The sequence below is a fragment of the Myxocyprinus asiaticus genome, chromosome 19 (assembly GCF_019703515.2).
Source record: "Myxocyprinus asiaticus isolate MX2 ecotype Aquarium Trade chromosome 19, UBuf_Myxa_2, whole genome shotgun sequence".
NCBI lineage: Eukaryota > Metazoa > Chordata > Actinopteri > Cypriniformes > Catostomidae > Myxocyprinus > Myxocyprinus asiaticus.
Window position 1 is genome coordinate 43,991,779 of NC_059362.1, and position 22,155 is coordinate 44,013,933.

The window sequence follows — 22,155 nt, forward strand, 5'->3', positions numbered from 1 at the left end:
GAGACAGAATTATACAACAGAAAATAATCTATAAAACAAACTCCAGCTAATAGATGGGATAAACACAAAGATGTGTAGATTCATCCACATAACTGTTCCGAAGGTGTGTTCCTCCACAAAACAATCTCCAGCCACTAGGCGGAACCAGTACAAAAAGAAACAAAAAAGGCGCCCAGTTTCTTCGGACAGTCAATTGAATGTTCAGTGAGTCAGGCCCACTCGGCTGTTACATGAGTGCAAAAAATGCCCTAATCACTCCAATGTTTTGCAAGAAATATTCCACAGAACAAGCTCCAACCAATAGAAGGCAGAAGCACAAAGAACATGCAGATTCATTCACAAACTGTCCCGAAGGAGTGTTACACCACAAAACATACTCCATCCACTAGGCATAACCAGCTCAAAAAGAATCAAAGAAGGCGCTCAGTTCCTCAGATGGTCAAGTGAATGTTCAGAGAGCACGGTCCACTCGGTTGCATAGACAGTATCACACAATAACTTTATGACTCACAATAACTCATTCCATTGACTTTATTGACTTTATGAAGGACAAACCTTGCTATGGGCATGTAAATATTTTGCAGCCATCCTTAGTATCTATTCTCAATTTGGCCGGGAACATCAGTGCAAAAGCGAAAAGGGAACTTCCGTTGATGTAAGAGTTTCTTGCATCACTTGAATCGATCAAGTTTCTCTCTTGTCGAATTCACAAAGTCTGGGAACAAGAAAATGCTGTGGTTCTTCCAAGAAAGCCTTGCCTCACTCCTCACCTCACATAACAAAAGATCTTTATCGGATGATCTCAGAAATTTGGCCAGAATTGATTGGGGCCTGTCTCCCTCAGCGGATCTCCGAGCCGGAACTCTGTGAGCTCGCTGGATTTCCAGCTTATGGCCTGTTATGTCAAGCAGACTCGGGAAGAGCTCATCTAGGAATTTCACCATATCTCGGCCTTTTTCGTTCTCAGGAATTCCAACAATTCGGACGTTGTTTCGCCAGCTACAATTCTCTAAGTCTTCCGACTTTTCCCAAACACGCTCCAAGTCTATCTTGGTCGCTAGTGGATTAGCAGCTAATTCCCTCTCCGATGACTTCAGATAATGGATCCGTTTCTCAACATCCGACACTCTTGTAACCATCTCAGTGAATTTTGTCTCCATGGTAGTGATCGATCAACGTATTACAGCAAGATTCTCCAAGTCAGCAACGACCTTCGCAAGCATTGTCGACATGCTCGACAGTTGACACTGAATCTCTCCCGCCGCACCATCCAAACTAAATCCCTGGTCTGCAGCCCTGTCTGGGGTATCAGCTTGAGCACGAAAGTGTCTTTTAATGTCTCCAGAGTCCGAGGATTTTGAATTCTTTGACATATTGTCTTCATAGAACAGTTATGGAACAGGGTGTATAGAATCTCACCGGTTTATGACACAAAAAGTATTAAAAACTAGCAAATTACCAGCCACCTACTGACAGCTAGACCCCCCACCCCCTTTTAAAATGACTGCTACGCCCTTGTTTAGCAGACGCTTTTATCCAAAGCGACTTACAAATGACGATAAGCAATTTGTCATACAAAAGCCAACAATATCCACAGTATTGTAATGCAATACTTTAATAGTAGCTGAGTAGTATAGAAGTTAGATCAGAAGAAAGAAACAGTCTGAATTTTTTTTAAATATTTTGTAAATAACCAAAGTGTACATCCTCGGTATTGCGTTGTGGATTATAAATGGGCTAAGTTTGTTTGGGACAAGATATTTTTAAGTCTCTTAAAGGTCGTTCTTATCATTCAAGAAATAATAGCCTACTACTATTGCTGCTGAGTGATGATAATGACAATGAAGACACTGGTCCACTTTGATAACATTTCTTAAAATGTATTGTTAATACGCTTGTGGGACGTTTTCGCAGAGTTTGACAAAGAAATCAGCTATTTGGTTTTATTTCACCATATCTGTAATATAATGATTACGCAAGAAACTGAAGTCACTGAAAAGTTACTTTTTTGTTTGTTTGTTTTTGAGGGTTGTATTGTATAGTATAGGTCAATTTTCAGTAAAGGCCCATACACACTGCCCCAAAAAACTCCATGAAACTCACCACACCAAAGTTGGTGGTTGGATTTAGAATGTTGAGGAACTGTTATAGTCAAACTGCCCCAACAAACACCAACAGGGTGAACACACTGACCCAATAAAACCATTAAGTGTGAATTGGCCATTAAGTGCAATAGCCTATATAGGACATGCACACATGCGCAAACAAAGCATTCTCTCTCTACTGACCACGTGGTGGCAGCTTTGTATTAAAATTAGGTCCTCAGAGCAGCATTAACTGAAGTTTGTCATGGTGAAATTTGAGCTTCAATCCTTTAATTGTCTCCACAAACCAGGCCTGCATACTGTTTTACTGAATGTAGGATTTGCCTCCTACATTTCCTCCTATTTTTTAATTGCGAAAAGAATCTGTAGGCTTTCAAAAGAAAGATGTACAACCCAAAGCAAAAAAGAAATTGCAACCTCAAAACGGGTTCAAAGAGGGATCCATTATTTAAATGTCACATGCCTGTTACAGACCTTATTCACAGTAGCGCCATATTTGATTATTTCACTTTAATGAAAATGAGGCTGTGAAGGATAGACTAACAGTTTCTTTAAAGGCATACATCTAATTTTACACAGCTTGTGTTTTTTGTCAACTGAAATGTCTTAGAAATATGTTGTTCAATGTTTCAGCAATGGAATAATCTAAAACACTTTAAACAACAATTGACTGTAGCCTAAGTCTATTTGTGATAGTAATTACAGGTAGGCCCTACTTAGAAGAATACCATGGAATATGTCCAACGTTTGTGTACTGCCTGTGTTTTGATACTCTTTTGCTCAGAAGATGTCTTTACCTTTAGTCGTTCAAACGCTGCACATGCAGGTGTTGAAATTATTATCCCTTGTCTGACTTTCGGGACATTTTTGTCTTTTTTCTTTTATTATATTTTTTTCTTTTCAATCATTTTGGCTGTGTTAATGCCAACGGCATAAATCTTGCCAAAGGTGTATATTTTTGGGGGAATTTTTATATTTCAACCTCAGTTCCTATAATATATCTATTATACACTGTGTACACAAAATAGTTACACTCAGGTCCTTCAGGACAAAAATGTCCCCATTGAAATCCATTAAAACTGCAATATTTGATCTCAGTGCCATTAAAGCATCAAATCATGAATTCTACGATATTATGCTTTCATTGCAGAGCCCTGGCTTCAAAAAAAAAAAAAAAAAAAAAAAAAAAAAAATATATATATATATATATATATATATATATATATATATATATATATATATATATATTCCACCAGATGGCGCCATTTCTCTCATGTTTAGCCTATGGAGCAAATACATGCTTTTTCCCTATTTTCTGTTTACTGTATTATAGAGCACTGCAGGCCAATTGGATAAACAATGCAGCTAAAATTGTGTGGGTGTGTTGGTATGGATGTCAGAGTGTGTGTTCTGTATGTGTGTATTGAGAAGTGTGTGTGTGTGTGTGTGTGTGTGTGTGTGTGCGTGTGTGTGTAAAAAAAACATTATGTAAACAAACTGCCATTTAAAGTGTTAAAATCCTGAAAATTAATTAATATTTGGTAGTTATGATCAGGACTGATGTTGGTTAAAAAATCTAAGTCAGTGAAAGTGGAATATAATATTAATATATAATATTTTTATGGCAGTTTTTTGACACGGACAATTTGTCCTCTAAGGTCCTGAGTGTGAGTTTTTATTTTTTTATTTTATTTTTTTTATCTGACACTGCACCCAAAATAATAATGTTGTTGCTAATCACTGACATATCCCAGACTGTGATAATACCAAAAAATAAATTAAAAAATTAAAAAATTCCCCTTAGCATTTAGTATATGGAATATAATTCATTTTTTTTTGTGTGTTTTTTTTTTTTTATTTTTTTTTTATAAAAAAAACAACAACAGTGGCATTATATAAACAAACTGCCATTTACAAAGTTAAAATCCTGAAAATGAATGAATATTTGGTAGTTATGATCAGGACGGATGTTGGTTAAAAAAATGTACTCACTGAAAGTGGAAAATATAATAATATATAATATTATTATGGCAGTTTTTTGACATTTTTGTCCTCTAAGGAAATTTTTTTAATTGACGCACAGGGTTAAAGACCTTCATCGTTGGCAGAAGATAGGATGGATAAATTTGCTGCATTTGTTTCAATGGATTATAGGTAAATATTCCACCTAGCGCTCTGTTTGTTCTGTTCTCTGTGTTCTAGTATCCCATGACTGTTTTACCAATTGAAAACAGCTCCAAATTCAGTGAGCTGTCCAAATTATGCGTTAAATGAGTTACACCAAAGCTAACCTGTTTGGCTAATACTTCATTAAAAAGAACCGACTCAAAAGAGTGATTAGTTCACGGAGCTGTAATCGTTAGTTAGCTGATTCTAAAACATCCGACGGAAAATACTGGGCTAGTGAGTTGACAGCGTTACTCGCAATTAGGGTTAATTTTCAGCTGCATTTGTCGGTAGATCATTTCAATCAATGGTTATAAATATGAGGTCACTGGTGATGGAGAGGTGGACGGATTTGTCTAGCTGTTGGTATGCCATCAGCCTACTAAAGATCAAAGTTGTCCTCTTGTAGCCTTGTAAATTTGTAAATTTAAAAAATAAATATTTTTTTTTCTTGCCAAAATAGATATATTTTAGGCTAACAATTTATCAAACTTATAAAGCTGTTTTGATTGTAAAATGGTGTTGAATATTAACATGCACTGTTCTTTGGCCTGCAGGTGGCGACATAGCAAAACATAAATAGTAAACCATCAATCCAAACTGCACACTGAAGATTCCTACTAATGAACAAATGCAAACGTGTGATTTGCAACACTAGAATCACTTTCATTTTCCCTCGTGAAGAAATCTGTTCAGGTGTGGAATACTATCTTCTACGAGAACCAAACTAGTCCTGTTTGCTGTTTAATCATAGCCTATAATATTAATGTATAGATTTTCTTCTATATCTATAGTACATGACCCCGATAAGATCTCTCATGAAGTTTTTTTGGCTGGTTTTCTGAGTTATATGTTTTGAAGGAATGGTGGGTGAGATGTTGTAATTTTGCTGATCCAGAACTTTCCTTTTCCAAGCCATATGATTGTGTTTGCTGACCTTGAACGTCTCCACGAAAAACAAACTTGTAATTTAGTTGTGTGTGGACATACCTGAATGCACTAAGCTTTCTCAAGGGCTCTTCTATGGACAAACATCTACACAAAACATCTGCTTACTTCAGCAAACTTTAGGGAAGGAACAGACGTCACTTTGTCCAATGAATCGTTGACAAAGATGCATGTACACTGAAAAAAGTGCTTTATGCTGTAACATTTAAATCAACTGGTTTTATCCAAGTCAAATATATGATTTAACATCACTAAAAACATATGAAACTTGAAAATATAAGGTTACCAACAAAACCAGTTGTTAAAGGTTAGATCAGCTCCTCAAGGTAACAATAGCAGGTTATCACTTTTTACAGTGATCGGCCTAAACTTAAAATATGACCATATGCAGAGTAAAATCTCAATATATACACTGACTTAATGTGGAAAGTAATAAACCTTATTTTATTTTTTATTATTATGTATTGAATGTTTATGTATTAACTTTATATTTATTTTAAATATAAAAACAAATGTTACCTATAATACAAGGCCCAAAATGAAAAACTACAAAGGTCTAATTTTCACATTAACACATTATCTATCTATCTATCTATCTATCTATCTATCTATCTATCTATCCTTCTGTCTGTCTGTGTGTGTGTGTGTGTGTGTGTGTGTGTGTCTGTCTATCTATCTATCTGTCTGTCTGTCTGTCTCTGTGTGTGTCTATCTATCTGTCTGTCTATCTATCTGTCCTTCAGTCAGTCTGTCCGTCTGTCTATCTATCGGTCTGTCTGTCTGTCTGTCTGTTGATCTATCTATCTGTCCTTCTGTCTGTCTATCGGTCTATCTGTCTTTCTGTCTGTCTGTCTGTCTCTGTGTGTGTCTATCTATCTGTCTGTCTATCTATCTGTCCTTCAGTCAGTCTGTCCGTCTGTCTATCTATCGGTCTGTCTGTCTGTCTGTCTGTCGATCTATCTATCTGTCCTTCTGTCTGTCTGTCTGTCTATCGGTCTATCTGTCTGTCTGTCTGTCTATCTATCTATCTATCTATCTATCCTTCTTTCTGTCTGTCTGTCTGTCTGTCTGTCTGTCTGTCTGTCTATCTATCTATCTATCTGTCTGTCCTTCTGTCTTTCTGTCTGTCTGTCTATCTATCCTTCTTTCTGTCTGTCTATTGGTCTATCTGTCTGTCTGTCTATCTATCTATCCTTCTTTCTGTCTCTGTCTGTCTGTCTGTCTGTCTGTCTATCTATCTATCTATCTATCTATCTATCTATCTGTCTGTCTATCTGTCTGTCCTTCTGTCTATCTATTTATCTATCCTTCAGTCTGTCTGTCTGTCTGACTGTCTGTCTCTGTGTGTGTCTATCTATCTATCTGTCTGTCTGTCTGTCTATCTATCTGTCCTTCAGTCTGTCTGTCCATCTGTCAGTCTTTCTGTCTGTCTGTCTGTCTATCTGTCCTTTTGTCTGTCTGTCTGTCCTTCAGTCTGTCTGTCTATCTATCTATCTATCTATCTATCTATCTATCTATCTATCTATCTATCTATCTACCTGTCCTTCAGTCTGTCTGTCTATCTATCTATCTATCTATCTATCTATCTATCTATCTATCTATCTATCTATCTGTCCTTCAGTCTGTCTGTCTATCTATCTATCTGTCTGTCCTTCAGTCTATCTATCTATCTATCTATCTATCTTTCTGTCTGTCTGTCTGTCTGTCTGTCTATCGGTCTATCTGTCTGTCTGTCTATCTATCTATCTGTCTGTCCTTCAGTCTATCTATCTATCTATCTTTCTGTCTTTCTATCTGTCTGTCTGTCTGTGTGTGTCTGTGTGTATGTCTGTCTGTCCTTCTGTGTGTCTATCTATCTATTTTTCTGTCTGTCTGTCTGTCTATTTGTCTATATATATATATCTGTCTATATATCTAAGTAAAACTTCACTTACAGTATATGTCACAGTACAATTAGCTTTTTTCAGAAGATATATACACAAACGTTCACAGCTTCAGAAAATAAATCTCGATAAAGGAAGAATAAAATATAAATGCATAAGGAGAAAATTAAATTGATCTGGTCTGGTCAGCTAGCGGACTGGTTTAAATAGGTTAGCTTTGGGGTTGCCAGGTGGTCTGAACTGTGTCTTTAATGTAGGCCGAGTGGGTCTCGCCTCTTCAGATGCTGGAGGAGCTCAGCTGCCTGGCCCAGGCCTACTGCTCTTCTCATTTAAACCCGAGAGGGAGAGAGAGTGTAGGTAAAGGGGGAAGAGGAAGGACAAAGAGGGAGAATAGGTGGGTAGGTATGTGAGAAAGGACCGACGGAAAGCTCAGCTGAAGAGTTGGAGGAGGGGAGGAGATTAGAGGTCAGATGTGAATTCAACACGAGAACATGGCCTAAAATCTCTTCGTTTTGTAGTGGACATATTTGGACTGAAGTCAACGAAAAAAAAGGTCAATTCAAGGGTTTTAAATGTGAAAAGATTGACGAAAAGATAAAGATGTTGCTGTTATTTGTGGAGGACTGCAATCCACCAGCAGACTAAGTAAATTTACAGACACTAGTTTACAAAACGTCAAGATTAATTTAAGATTCAACGCTTTTACTCCAAGTCGGTTTAGCGCCGCTTCTCTCCATCATGATTGGGGTAACAAACTAGTTTATATAGTAATTTTAGTGATTGCTTTTTCAGTTAAAGTCATTTCTAACTCATGCAGTTATTATTGTGTTTAAAGAAATCGGACTAGAATGTTTTTATCCTGTTATGCATTTCAGTATTTCATCAGTTTGTGTCCTGTCGTAAAGAATTTCTATATTTCACGTGCGTTTTTATCCCCGTGAATTTATGAATCGGGCAACAACCAGACTCATTTTACCTTTAACGAATGCAATTGATTATTATTGATCACTCATATGTTACAGCAAACGACGTGAGAGAAATACTAAAGCGTTGCAAAATCAGTCACACAAATATCAAAAATTAAATAAAACTGAATTAAAAGCCCGTGCTGTGACTTCAGATGTTGTGAATGAATCGCTGCAAGCCCATTATTGTCTGTATCCATGCAACAATACGTATAAATATGAATAAAAAAAGAAATAAATAAAATACATATTTTAAAAGTATAATTCAGGAAAACGTCTTTTTATTTACTGTTTGGAAGGGCAGTAGTCTTTCAGCCTGAATGTACAGTAAGAGTTGAGTAAATGTTGATTTCTAATATTTTATTTGAGTAGTTTTCTTTTAATTTCTAATAGAATAATTTTCTATGATAAATGAAGAATCGTGTTATTGTATAGGCTATTATTTGATTTAGACATAAATATGTTTTCTGCATAATTTGTATTTTGTGTATAATTTGTTTTTGTTTGTTTTTTTTACGATTTTTATAAGGGAAAAATATAATATTTCTATTTATTGATTCTAAACATAAACATGGATGTTTGGCTTGCTCTGGTTCTAAAGGTTTTGGTGTTTGTTTTTTTTGTTTGTTTTTGTTTTTTTGTTTTTTGATAATCTTATCAGATGATGTGATGATGTTGTTTCGGTGGCAAATGTTAAAACTCATTAACTGGGTAGTTTGTATTTTTTTAGACATCGTAAAGCCTTTAAGCTTCGCACATTACTTTCAGTTTCAATTGGCAGAGAAGATAAACTGGGAAAACACACTAGCTACAAAAACGTACACTCACTGTAACATGTTGTAACAATTCCATTCCATTTAACTTTATCATTATACTCTATTTTATGAATTAGAATTTTCAAAGTGCAATGAAGTTATCCCTGCTGGTTGTAACTTTGTCACCACTTTGATTTGTGCTTTTTTCTGTTGCTGTTGACAGCAATATTTGCAAATCCAGCATAGATTAGCCTACTAACTGTATATCTATAATTACAACACCTGTACTCTTGTAAATTATAACTTTGCAACCAACTGTTAAATTAAATTGAGGGAATTTATCCCCAGTTATATATTTACTTCAAGCTCTACATACAATAAAATGAAACCCCACTAAGATCTCTTAACGATTAAATGATTAGATAGATGGATAGGTACATGGTGTTGTTTCCCCATCATGTTTGGTAAATAAAAGAAAATATGAGTCTAGAAAAAAATTAACGATTGTATTTAGATCTTTGTTTAGAATGCGTTTTTGTCTGTTGCCTCCATCTTTGACTAAATGATGAGAATTTTATGTCACATATTTACTTATATGTTGTACTTATAAGGCCTACTACCTTTAGAAAATGAAATGGAGTGATTTTGCTACACACTCTCATGGCGAAATCGTAAGAATTCATACGAATTTTCTAAATTTGGCTAATTCGTATGAAGCCAATGACGTCGCTGGACATCTTTTCCATCTAATACCCGACAATTACTTCCTTCTGTCACACACAACAGCTTCCTGTCATGTTTACACACTTTACTGATCAGTTAGGTTTAGAGAAGGGGTTTGGGTAAGGGTATAATATTAATAAGCATGTCCTTAATGCCTTGTGCGCGAAACTCGGGTTTACTTCCACATTACACATCCGGGCATTTGCACATGATGAAATCGTACAAATATATACACTCGTACGAAATCATACGAAATAGCCAACTCATAAAATATATACGAATTTTCATAAGACTGGGATCGATGTTGGCGTAACATATATTGTAATGGAGCTTTTTTCTTTCTTAACAGCCATTAAAAATCAAATATTGGGTCAATGCTCCTGAGTTAGTTTATAACACTAACAGCTCAAGTTTTTTTGGAGGGATATTTTCACGGAGCTCATATGGAAATACAGAAGAGGCATTTAAACTGTTATAAAGGCTAATGATTTTATGATCATTCATTCAGACCTTACCTCATTTGAAATCACTGCAGGGAATTCTCCAAATTATCTTTTTAACCATTTCATAAACGCTATTCCATTATCCGCTATGGAATGGCAAAACTAAAAACTGGTATACTCTTTCCACGCTGCCAAATGTTTTCTGCCAAACTATTAGCATCATTTCAGTCCTTCAATAACATTAATTGCAGGAGACAGCAGAAGAAAGGCTGTTTAAGTGCTCTGTCACTTGCGTTGGACCTTTCACCTCATCACAGGCTGGAATGTGTACTCGAGAGCGCCACAGTGCCACATGTACACCTGGAGATTCATCCAAAACCTTTGGAGAAAAATAAAACAAAGACATTCTCTTTGTTTTCTCGTTTCTGGTTCGGACCTCGAAGCCCCGAATATCAAACAGCAGCTCTATGATTTAATGAAGCAAACGTTCTAGCCTTAATGGAACAAACGTGTTTGGTGTACAACAAAAACATGGTAATTAACAAAATAATGTTTAACAAAATAATAACAGTGAGAATAACTCTACACTCCCAAAATATTTAATAATATTAAATATGATTTATTTGAATTAAAATAATTATTTTAAAATGTACGCATTTTAATTTCATACATTTCTATCACATTAAATTGAGCAATCTTTAACTAAAATTATATTAATTTAACTAAGTATTATTATATTATAAAGTTTGATGGAATTTTGTTATTAAATTAAAAGGAGTAAATCTTAAAAATAGGCTAAAATATTTGAGTATAAGCTATTATAACTATAATTAACTTATGCTAACAACATTACAAACAATATTATATGTGTGTGTGTGTGTGTGTGTGTGTGTGTGTGTGTGTGTAATAAATAGGCGTTGGTTTGTTGTTTGTTTCCGCCGTATTTCTATTTCTATTGAAATATTTTGTTTCCATTTTTTCACATGATCTAAAATGTTTTGATTTATCTACATCATGTGCTCCTCTAGCCTTTTAAAACGAGTTTTGTCAGTATTTCGGAAATAATGCCACAGTTTCAGGACTTTTAGTTCAGTAGTGGTGACATTATAGACATGTTTTGTGGCAGGTTCTTATATTTTTTTTTTTTACCTCTGTGTTAAAACTTATAAAAAACAATGCACATTTGAAGTCTTTTGTGATCAGGGAACAGTAATTTATTTTATTTAGGTTTAGTTAATGCTCAGTCCTATTCCATGATCACTAATTTGAATAACAAAAACGTCTGTGTAATTCTTAAGAGCTGCCTATAGCTTCTTATCGAGCTAAAACAAAAAGAGTCGAATATTAAACGATTGAATAAATTCGAATAAACAAACTTCTGACTTGCGGGAAGGTATAATCTAATCAAGCATGTTCGGTCGGCTTCTGTAACATAATTATTGCGTTCTTTTATTATTATTTGATTGTAACATAATTAATGCTTTTTCATTAGTACTATTACATTTTTGACAGAAGAGTAATCCGAACAATTTCTTAATAGCTACATCTATAAAACAAAGAGACATTTAGTGATTATCGGATATTCTTTGGTTAGTTTTTATTTTAAACCTGTGCATTTGACTCCTTTGATCTTCAAGGCTAATAATAATTTAAAAAAATGCGCCTTTTTAAAACATAAATTCCATGTACCAAATCATAAACTCACCACTGTGTTTTGTGGTTTTTGGCCATGCACTCTGACTTCATATTCTACAGGGTTGAGGGTTCCTTGATTTGCATATTGAAATATTCGATATTTCCAGCCACGTGAGTCGGACTTCAGATATCACAACTTACAGCAAAAAATAATTTACTAACACAAAACACATTTAGGTAGAGTTTGTAAACTTTGTAAGCTTAAATGCTAATTAAATTATTATAAATGATCACCAAAATCCACAAAGTTCAATTAACGCATAACTGTGAAAACGATAGACCCCATGTTCATGTTTGTTTCATACTTGAGCAAATTATTGTACAAACCAATGATCTAGGCTTTATAATTTAGGTAAAAATTCGTTCCTTCAGTGTTCACGGTTTCAGTGTCGAGCACAGTAAAGTATAGTTCATATGCATGGTTTAGTGTGGTAAATTCCATCCAAATGCATGTTGCATTCCTCTGATTTTAGCATAAACTACCATTACGAGTAGCCTCCAAATTGTTAAACCATTCCAGTGTATATTCAGTTTCCGATTCTGATGCATTAAATCTTAAACTGTGCACTCGTGTGCATAAAGAGAAATGTCAGATGTTTGGAGAAGCATGCAGGAAATTCCGTACTTATCATAATGTGAAAGCTTAGATTAATGTAAAAAAAAAAAACAACAAAAAAACAACAACCCCTGATGCCACTTTAAAGCTCAAAATGATACAAATGTATAAATGCAAGCGTTCCGATGGCATTCTTTGCTTATCTTTTGTTTCGTGGGTATATTTTCTACAATTACTCTGCTAGGATGTCAGTGGCTCGTTTGCCGCATTGCTCCGCCCCTCGTGTTTGTCGTTAACCTGCAGTCAGACAAGAATAAGACAGAAATAAGAGCGTCCAGGACTCGCTTCTTTCTCAAGAACGAGCAATTGGACCTGCTTACGCACGGTGGACATTTGGCATCTGGTGGTTGCGTGCACATCCGCGGGCTTGTGGCAGCTTCAGCAAACTCAGTTGCGGGCTGAACCATGTCCTTGAGCCCCAAACATTCAACACCTTTCTCAGTGAGCGATATTTTGAGCCCTATCGAGGAGACCTTCAAGAAGTTTGCAGCCATGGAGAGCACAGCGAGCCTGGCGTCTCCTCTCTACAGACAGACTCAGATGTCTCAGGCAAACCTGCAACAACACAGCATGAGCCATAACACCTATCACATGCCCCACTCTCAGTTCTCACACACCGCCATGGGAGGATACTGCAACGGGACTATTGGCACCATGGGAGACCTGCCGTCGTACCAGGAGAGCATGAGGAACAGCGCAACGGCGACGGCCTGGTACGGCTCGAACCCAGAGCCGAGATATCCAACAAGTAAGTTCGACCCGTGTTTAACATAGAAATTATTATATTTGTAAAAACTAAATTAACACCTTTACCTGCATTCGTTAAGAAAAATTCCAATTATCGCTTTGCAAAATGACAAGCGTTCATTTTATTGATGCTTTTTGAAATTTAGAATACATTTATGTCTGGTTCTTCTTTTGAAATTCCTATGTGATAGTTCAGGATATCAGAAATAATTGATATTTAGAAATATCAATTGTCGGATTACATATAATAATAATAATAATAATAATAGCACATTTGGATTAAATATATCTCTTTCTGCCTGTACACGCCAGTAATCTGTACACTAAATTAAATATTTAAGCCTATTTCTTTATTTTTCTTCCTTTTTTTTTTTTTTTTATGATTTACGCATTTCAATTTTATAACAAATTTCTATCAAATTAAATGGTGTAAACTTAAAGAAAATGTAATTCTTAAAAGTGAACATATTTAAGTAAAAAAAAAAAATAAATAAATAAAGATTTATAATAGATGACTCCATTCAATTTGATGGGAATTTAAGAAGTTTAAATGCGTAAATCTTAAAAAAAAAAAAATTAGATATGGCATTGTATTTTCTTTTTATTTCTTCTCTTATTTGTATTCTATATGCATGTAATTATGTACAATTAGGGGAGACCATGGCTGATTGTCACACTTTATTTCAGAAAGTCTGTGTAGACACATTCCTTAAAGTTTTGGCTACTAAAAAAAAAATAAAATAAATAATAATAATAATAACAACAATAATAATAATAATAATAATAATAATAATAATATATATATATATATATATATATATATATATATATATATATATATATATATATATATAATTTTTTTGTAGAGAGAAAAAATATATTTATTATAATTACACATTCTTTATTATAATTATTTTTCTTCACATTTTAGAATAATAGTAAAGTCATCAAAACTATGGAATAACATAAATGGAACTATGGGAATTATGTTGTGACTAAACAAAAACTGTGTTATATTTTAGCATCTTCAAAGTAGTCACCCTTTGCCTAGAATTTGCAGACATGTACTCTTGACATTTTCTCAACCAACTTCTTGAGGTATCACCCTGGGATGCTTTTTAAACAGTATTGAAGGACTTCCCATCTATGTTGGGCACTTATTGGCTGCTTTTCTTTATTATTTGGTCCAAGTCATCAATTTCAATTTCATATTTTTTTTTTTTTTTTTTTTATGAAATAAATTAATATGTTGGCACAATTATATTTTTGCCTACAAAACTAATTTCAAACATTTAAGCATACGCCTTCAGATCAAAAGATTTTTAAGATCATGAGAAACATTTCAGTCAAATGTTTCAAAACATTGTATGCGTGTGTGTGTGTGTGTGTGTGTGTGTATATATATATATATATATATATATATATATATATATATAGTAATTTCATGTATTGTTACTTTTTAATTGCGGGAATGTTCAATAGATTTATTTATTTATTTATTTTTGGGCCAAGACTTTAAGGAATGTGCCTACAGACGTTCGAATTCAAAATAAAGTGTGACAATTAGCCCTACTATGTACACATAATCACATACGTGACATATCCACAATTAAAAAAAGAACAAAACATTAAATTACAAAAATATCAATTAATATAATAATATAAATAATGTTCTTGTTCTCTCAAGTTTCCAGGTTTATGGGTCCATCGACGGCCATGAACATGGGAACACTAACAGGAATGGATGCAACTAAATCTCTGGTAACTTTACACGCTGCGCCACGGAGGAAACGGCGCGTCCTCTTTTCTCAAGCGCAGGTCTACGAGCTGGAGCGACGATTTAAACAGCAGAAATATCTGTCGGCACCGGAGAGAGAACATTTGGCCAGCATGATTCACCTGACGCCGACCCAGGTGAAGATCTGGTTCCAGAACCACAGATATAAAATGAAACGCCAAGCGAAGGATAAAGCGTCCCCACAGCAGCAAGGGGACACTGGAAACATGTGCGCGCAACAGTCGCCGAGGCGCGTCGCCGTGCCCGTGCTCGTTAAGGACGGTAAACCGTGTCAGAACGGTTCCAACACAGAGACACCTGTCCATCAGCAGGTGCAGAATGTGATGAGCAGTGAGACTTTAGTTTCAGCTGAAGATTTGGAGGAAATGTCACCCAGTCCACCTCTCATGAACAGCCTGTCTCAAACTGACGCAGCGCTCATTGAATACACCAGCAGTATGGTGAACTCAAACCTGCTGTACGGCAGAACATGGTGATGTTTCTGAGAGTCAAAAATGAGACGGAACAATATTTGACTTTTTTTAAAGATCATTTTAAACAGCACTCGTCTGATGCAATGTGTTGAGCCCATGTGAATTGTATGGACTGACTTTAATCATTATTGAATGACAATTTGAGGACGGATGTGGACTCTGTAATGAAGACTAGACTAGTGTGATGCGATTAATCCGACATCGATTTTGTTGCTTTTGTAAAAATCAAGCTGTAGATTAAATGTTGTTAAAATATCTAACACTGGACAAAGAAGTGTTTTAAGTCTTTTGTAAGTAAAAAAAAATAATTTCTGCATATATGAGATCCAACTGGAATTTTACAATAAACCACTTGAACTGTTTTTGGTTTCCAAAAAGTTACAGAAAACAAAAAAGTACTAATTATCAATAATGGTTTTTATCTATTAATTATTAGCATTAAAACAACAGTATCGAATAAAACAAATCAAAAGAGAGCAAAGTAGTAAATTGCGAAGCTTATACAAAATATAATAATAATAATAAAAAAAAACGTGCATCAAATTCCGATTCGAAATAATAAAAAAAGAGTTCAGAAAATGTACAACATATTAAAAATCTGTTTAAAAAAAATAAATATCATTGGATATTACTGAGACATTTGTACCGTTTATGAAATTCCATATTACAACCAGAATAATTTAATTTAAGATTTTATTAAACATTTGAGGACACTTGCAAGGTTTCTTGAATTATTTAAATGTATTTAAAGAATTTAAGTATGTGAAAAGAGACCTTAATTTGTAAGTTGCTCAATTATACCTTAATTGATTTAAACAAAATATATTTTTCTAATTATGCCAAAAATAGAAAATGCACCACAATTGTCCCGATTTACTATAGTTAGTCATTGTCATACATTCCAGTCAACTCCACTGTTTGATCTCATTTTTAATAGTCTCTCAAAATGTTGATCTGCATCTATAATTGACAATAAGACAGATATGAATATTCAGTTAAAGATTACAAAACGCTACAAAACACTGATTCAACTATGAGAGTAAAACAACTATAAAACAGAGAATTAATCAACACATAACACCATCATAGTCAAGAAACACATCAAGCTCAGTGGTCTCGTCTCTCATGTGTATTTCGTTTTACAGGCATATTCTTAAAAATCAGTACATAAGAACATTTAGTCAGTAAAACAAGAAAAAAAAGTTACAAATCAACAGCGCAAAAAAGAGACAAAGTTGCATTGAATAAAAAAAGAAGCCGTTTTTAACCCCTTCAAATAAGTCAGAGTTCAATCTGTCCATCTGTAGTTTTTTGGAGGTATGGGATAACCCCGTCCAGAATTAGACCCCTAAAAGACAAAAAGAGGTTAGATGATCAGAGGTCAAAAGTAGTAGCTGATGCATATTAATCAAGAGTTTAGGTTAAAATGTATAAGGGACAGTGCATAATCACAGGTTCTGTAACTTTTCACCATTTCTTTGGCTTCCATAATTTAATTTTAAATGGTCCTGTGGTGACAAATCAAATGTTTAAAAGTACAAATATGCCACGTGGTTTTAAATAATTTGAGCGCATAAAGGTGCATGGAATAATGATGATCAAAATGCTGTTTAAAGTAGTTTAAGATGGAGTTTAGCATGTCACACCACAGGAAATGTAAACTTTCCAAAAGTATTTCATGTCAAAAACCCAATTACAAGGACAATTAATAAGGGGATAAACCTATGTTCAGCCTTGAGCCCTGAATAAAAAAAAAAAATGTATTTGTTACAAGGTGCTCAGACCTGCTGCTGTCCACCTCTACGGTTGTCATGCTGATTGTGAGGGGGTCTCCAGCCTCCTTGTCCCCTCTGCTGGTTCTGCTGGTATGCAGCGCCCTGAGACTGCATGGAACGATCCCAACCATGACCTCCCTGTTGGAACCTGTGGAGATCAGACCAAACTATTAAACAAAAAAGCAATACAAAACATCTCTCAAATAGAGCTGACATGTCTGCTTTCAAGTGTTTCATGAAGTCCACAAACTGAGATCTCAAACTCATTCACTTATAAAGAGACAACTTGTTAGCTGTTATGAAATGCTTGTTTTTAATTAAACAAATAACAGGTTAGTTAAACTGGGGGATTCATTTCAAATATATGAAGATTGAAAAAATATCTGGCCAAAAACACTTGTATAAATGTAAAATTGACCATTACATCATCCCTCAAAACTGTAAATAGTAATATTAATCTCAAATTGTAAAAAAAAAAATAGTTTACTCAACTTAAGCTTAAGTTTTTACTATTCTTACTAGTTTTAATTAAGTTACCGTTACTCTCTAAATCCTAAAATTGTCATTAATAAAAGCATTTACGTGATCCTAATGAAACATTACTTGAAATGTCACATTTTGGAATCATAACTCATATTTACTTTCTTTAAAATTTGGCTTCGAGTACTACTAACTCAAAATTATCAAGTACAAAATTGCAGCTGTGTGGAATACACATAAGCCCTTGCTCTTGAATAATTTATGTATATTTGGTCAAACAAGGGAACTTATGTAGTAAAATAATGATTTTTTATTTTAAAATGTATACAATTATATTTCTTATCACTATTGTTGTTTTGTTTAGCTGGTTGATAGCCGTGAAGTCACCATGAGGGTGATTATTGTTACCTCTGGTGAACTTGGAGCCTGTTAAATTTAAGCCATTCTTCTTTACTCAACTGTACTTTACAAAGATGCAGATTTATGTGCACTAAGAAGTACTGAGTAGAGTCCAGTGTGCCATATGGCTAACCTAGAGTCTAGTCATAATTTCCCTTATACTGTATAACCCAATTAAAATAATTAAATCAAAACAACAACACTTTAATCATAGATGAGTTAAGATTACTTGTAACTAGTCAGCGTTACTTAAGTTTAGTTTACTTGAGCCAAATAATATGTTTACTTAGAAAAAAACATGCAAACTGATTGCCTTGAAAAAATCCAAGGTCAATTTATTAGATTTTACAGTGAGGGCTCTCATATCTTCAGAGCAATACATTTCCAGTCATTACTTTTCCACACTATAAAGGATTTCTAAAAATCATTTCTACACTCAAAAAGAGAAATTTCAAATCAGAGAAATACATTAGATCTGAGCATACCCACAAAAATGTATATTTACATTAATTTCTTTATATTTATCAATTTCCATGACTTCCAGGCATTTGTGATTACTGGATAAGGATTAAAAAATGTTTTTATAGGGGGCCTGGGTAACTCAGCGAGTACTGACACTGACTACCACTCCTGGAGACGAGAGTTTGAATCCAGGGTGTGCTGAGTGACACCAGTCAGGTCTCCTGAGCAACCAAACTGGCCTGGTTGCTGGGGAGGATAGAGTCACATGGGTTAACCTCCTCGTGGTCGCTATAACATGGTTCGCTCTTGGTGGGGCACGTGACGAGTTGTGCGTGGATGCCACGGAGAATAACGTGAAGCCTCCACACGTGTTATGTTTCTGCGGTAACGCGCTCAAGTCACGTGATAAGATGCGTGGATTGACGGTCTCGGATGCGGAGGCAACTGAGATTCGTCCTCCGCCACCCGGATTGAGGCGAGTCACTACGCCACCATGAGGACTTCGAGCGCACTGGGAATTGGGCATTCCAAATTGAGGAGAAAAGGGGATAAATAAATAAATAAATAAATAATACTAATATAGACATTTCTATGCACTCGCAAACAGAAATTTATTAAATATTTCAGATGCGAGCATAAAAAAAAAATCAGAGAAAATTTCAATTTTCCAAGTTTAGATGATCACCAAACTCAAAATGGGTTGACAAACTGTCCAATTACTTTTTAAATCAACATCAAGATTTTAAAATGAAGAATTTTAATAAAATAACATTATATATAAATTTGTAAGATTAAAAAAGGCAAAAAGTTGGTAATTGTAAAATAACAATAATATTATATATATATATATATATAAAAATTAACCAACTTTATAAATTTGTAAAACATTAAAAAAGGCAAAAAGTTGGTTAAAATTCTAAAATAATAAAAAAAAATTTAAATACATTTTAAAATACTCTATTAAAGGCTCTCAATTAATATTAGGGTAGAAAGGCTGCATGCAGAATTGTAAAACAATTAGCAAAAAATGCAGTCTAAAATAGTGTCATTCCTGGATAAGGAGATATATATATATATATACACACACACACATATATATATTTTATATAGACATTGCACTCACAAATAGCAATTTATATAGTCTTTGACAATCTGGGTGGGGGATTTCCATGAGTTAAAAAAAAAAAAAAAAAAACTTAATTTTCACAGCTTTTCCAGGCCTTGAAATGATCACAATTTTCAATTGCCTGACATTTCCATGTTTTCCATGACTATATCCTTCTGCTCATATGAAGCAAAGAAAACAAAAAAAATCTAGGAGAGTACAAATAATGACATTTCTGTTGAATGTGCAAAAGTAGCATTTTGGAATGCAAAGACCAGCTGAGTTTGATATCCACTTCATTCATCCACCGACAAACTATTCTAAATCCTCTTAATGAATGCTATGAATAACGCTGTCAACTTGTGCTTGGCCACAAACCAGGTCACCTACAAACGCCTTCCAAATTTCTATCAGTTTATAGAGGAGGAATCTGGACAGAACAGCATCCCTCATTACTGAAACGGGTCACAATCTTCCTGAGGAATCCATAATCCCCTTCTCCAGGTTCCTTATGCGTTTCATTTGGCTCTGTCCTGAACAGTTCAAGAAACTTCTCTCTAATAACTACTGACCTAAGGTGACACAGGGCCACAATGGGCTGCCAGGCCTAAAAAGTTGAACTAAAAGAAGCTGATTAGTCCCTGAAGTGGTCTGGAGCCAGAATCAATGGTAGCCCCTGCACACAAGAGACACTGAACTGCAACAGCATTAGTGCTGCCTCATTAAGCCCTGCAAACCTCTTTAGGAGAAAATTTGTTTAGCGTGCACAAAAACTAATTCCAGTCCAGCCCCCCCATGGAGAACTTCAATAACTTGTAAGATAACTAAAGCAGAGAGGAACAAGGTGACTCGTTTCTTTCTATTTACTAAATGTTATTATATGTATAGTTCTGACACTGGCTTCAGATTGGATGAGCTGCATTCAAATCTGTTGTAAAATTATTATAAATACACACATGAAACCACACATTCATGTCTCAGGGGTTTATTATTTTTAAAACAAAAAGATCAAGTTTTTTTCTTTATGTGAAGGTCTCATTAAAATCAGGCCTTCATTTATTTTTCGTACTTGTCAAATGCCTTTTATGTAGCATAAAACCCAGACTTTCAATATTAAACTATGAAAATCCATTCTAACAAAGGATTACATGTTTAAAACTGGTAATCGTGAAATAAACTGCAATGATATCAGCATTTATTGTGTGAAAAAAAAAAAAAAAAACACGACTGTCCCACAGTTGTGACATCATTTCCACCACACCAAACAATTTTGCCCCTAATAAATATTTTTCTAAAGTTATTGTACTTGTTAACCAAAGTCAACAAAAGTAAAATGAGACAAATGAGGTTTAAAATAAAATGTCACTAGTAAGCAAAATATTGTTATTGGATGTCATTTCCAATATAGCTGTCAATTTGCCAAAAGATGCAAAACATGTGTATATAGGATACATCGCTATTAAATTAGCCTTGGCAACTTTATTAAAACAAATGTCATTTCTTCTGTCATTTCCACCACTGTTTTGGAAATCATCATGACTTTCTGAAAAAATGAACAATCTCCTGTGATGCATGCATGTTTGAAAAATGTTTTATCAAGTCCACAGTGCTAAAACCGGCCAAAGTTGAATTAGCACCCATTTATGCACCAAGCTGCATTGCTTGGCAACATTCAAACAGCCTACATTTGAGATAATCAACTACATTACTAGGAATTATTCAAACATTGGGGTCTCTATCATATTGTTTTTATAAACCATCAGCAACAGGTTACTCGAGTTGACCTTATACTCGTGCGACCCCGCATACACATGCGTGGATGTTGTATTTTGGCTTCGCTATATGCAATGCATAATTTAAAATTCTTTTAAACTGACTGATCTTAGTTCATTAGACTCTGTACTCTCAGTAAAAGGTTAAACTTTTGACACGCAGTCATGTGACAAAACAACATGGTGCTGATCACAGCGGAGTTTGTCTTTGGGAGAAACGCCAACAAAACTACATCTGGTAAGAAACCCAATTAAGTTTTTACACTGAAACCTGTTTTAGTCAAAAGATTATAGTCTCTAGTTTCATCCGATATGCCTTTTTTTTTATTTTTATAGATTTATAGAGAAATGCCAAGCTGCTAAACACAATGTACACTAATGTGTACTTAAGAATTGTTTTTCCTTAGAAATCCTATATTCACTGTGCATTATCACGCTGAGAATCAATGGGTTCATCTAAAAGCTGAACATTTTTCTTTTCACAGGCATCATATGGAGTTAGGATGAAAATAAGGTGCATTTCAAACTTTTCTGAGACCAGTGCAGACAGACAGCACACTGGAGGTTCAGTAATTCACTAAATAGGGAGCAAGGAAAATCCTATAGATCTCTATGCAGTTAAGTGCATTCACTCCTAAAATCCATCCAAAAGTTCAGTTTCAGGCTGCAGATGATGTTTGGATCACTCAACATGTTTGACAGACATGGGACAAAGATAATCAGTACATAGATTCAGAATTTATAATGTATCATTTTATTTGAACATTGTTGGCAGTGATTGGATGATGCTGGTCATTACACTGAATCAGAATTAATTATGCTAATTTCTGATGGAATAAAAATCG

The 22,155-nt window shown here is 34.6% G+C and overlaps 2 protein-coding genes across 2 annotated transcripts in view; one reads left to right on the forward strand and one right to left on the reverse strand.

The window, feature by feature from the left end:
- The first annotated feature begins 12,704 nt into the window (after positions 1 to 12,704).
- nkx2.4b (NK2 homeobox 4b) lies at positions 12,705 to 15,633 on the forward strand. The gene is made up of 2 exons (XM_051644478.1): positions 12,705 to 13,047; positions 14,734 to 15,633. Exons 1-2 carry the CDS (start codon positions 12,705 to 12,707, stop codon positions 15,318 to 15,320), a joined length of 930 nt encoding a protein of 309 aa, XP_051500438.1. The 3' UTR covers positions 15,321 to 15,633.
- Positions 15,634 to 15,993: 360 nt separating this feature from the next.
- xrn2 (5'-3' exoribonuclease 2) overlaps positions 15,994 to 22,155 on the reverse strand; it is a 40,460-nt gene continuing 34,298 nt past the window's right edge. Inside the window, exons 30-31 of the mRNA XM_051644287.1 lie at positions 17,102 to 17,240; positions 15,994 to 16,665 (exon numbers count right to left, since the gene is read on the reverse strand). Coding sequence (XP_051500247.1) covers positions 16,606 to 16,665; positions 17,102 to 17,240 — 199 coding nt within the window. The 3' untranslated portion in view covers positions 15,994 to 16,605. The remainder of the gene's footprint in view (positions 16,666 to 17,101; positions 17,241 to 22,155) is intronic.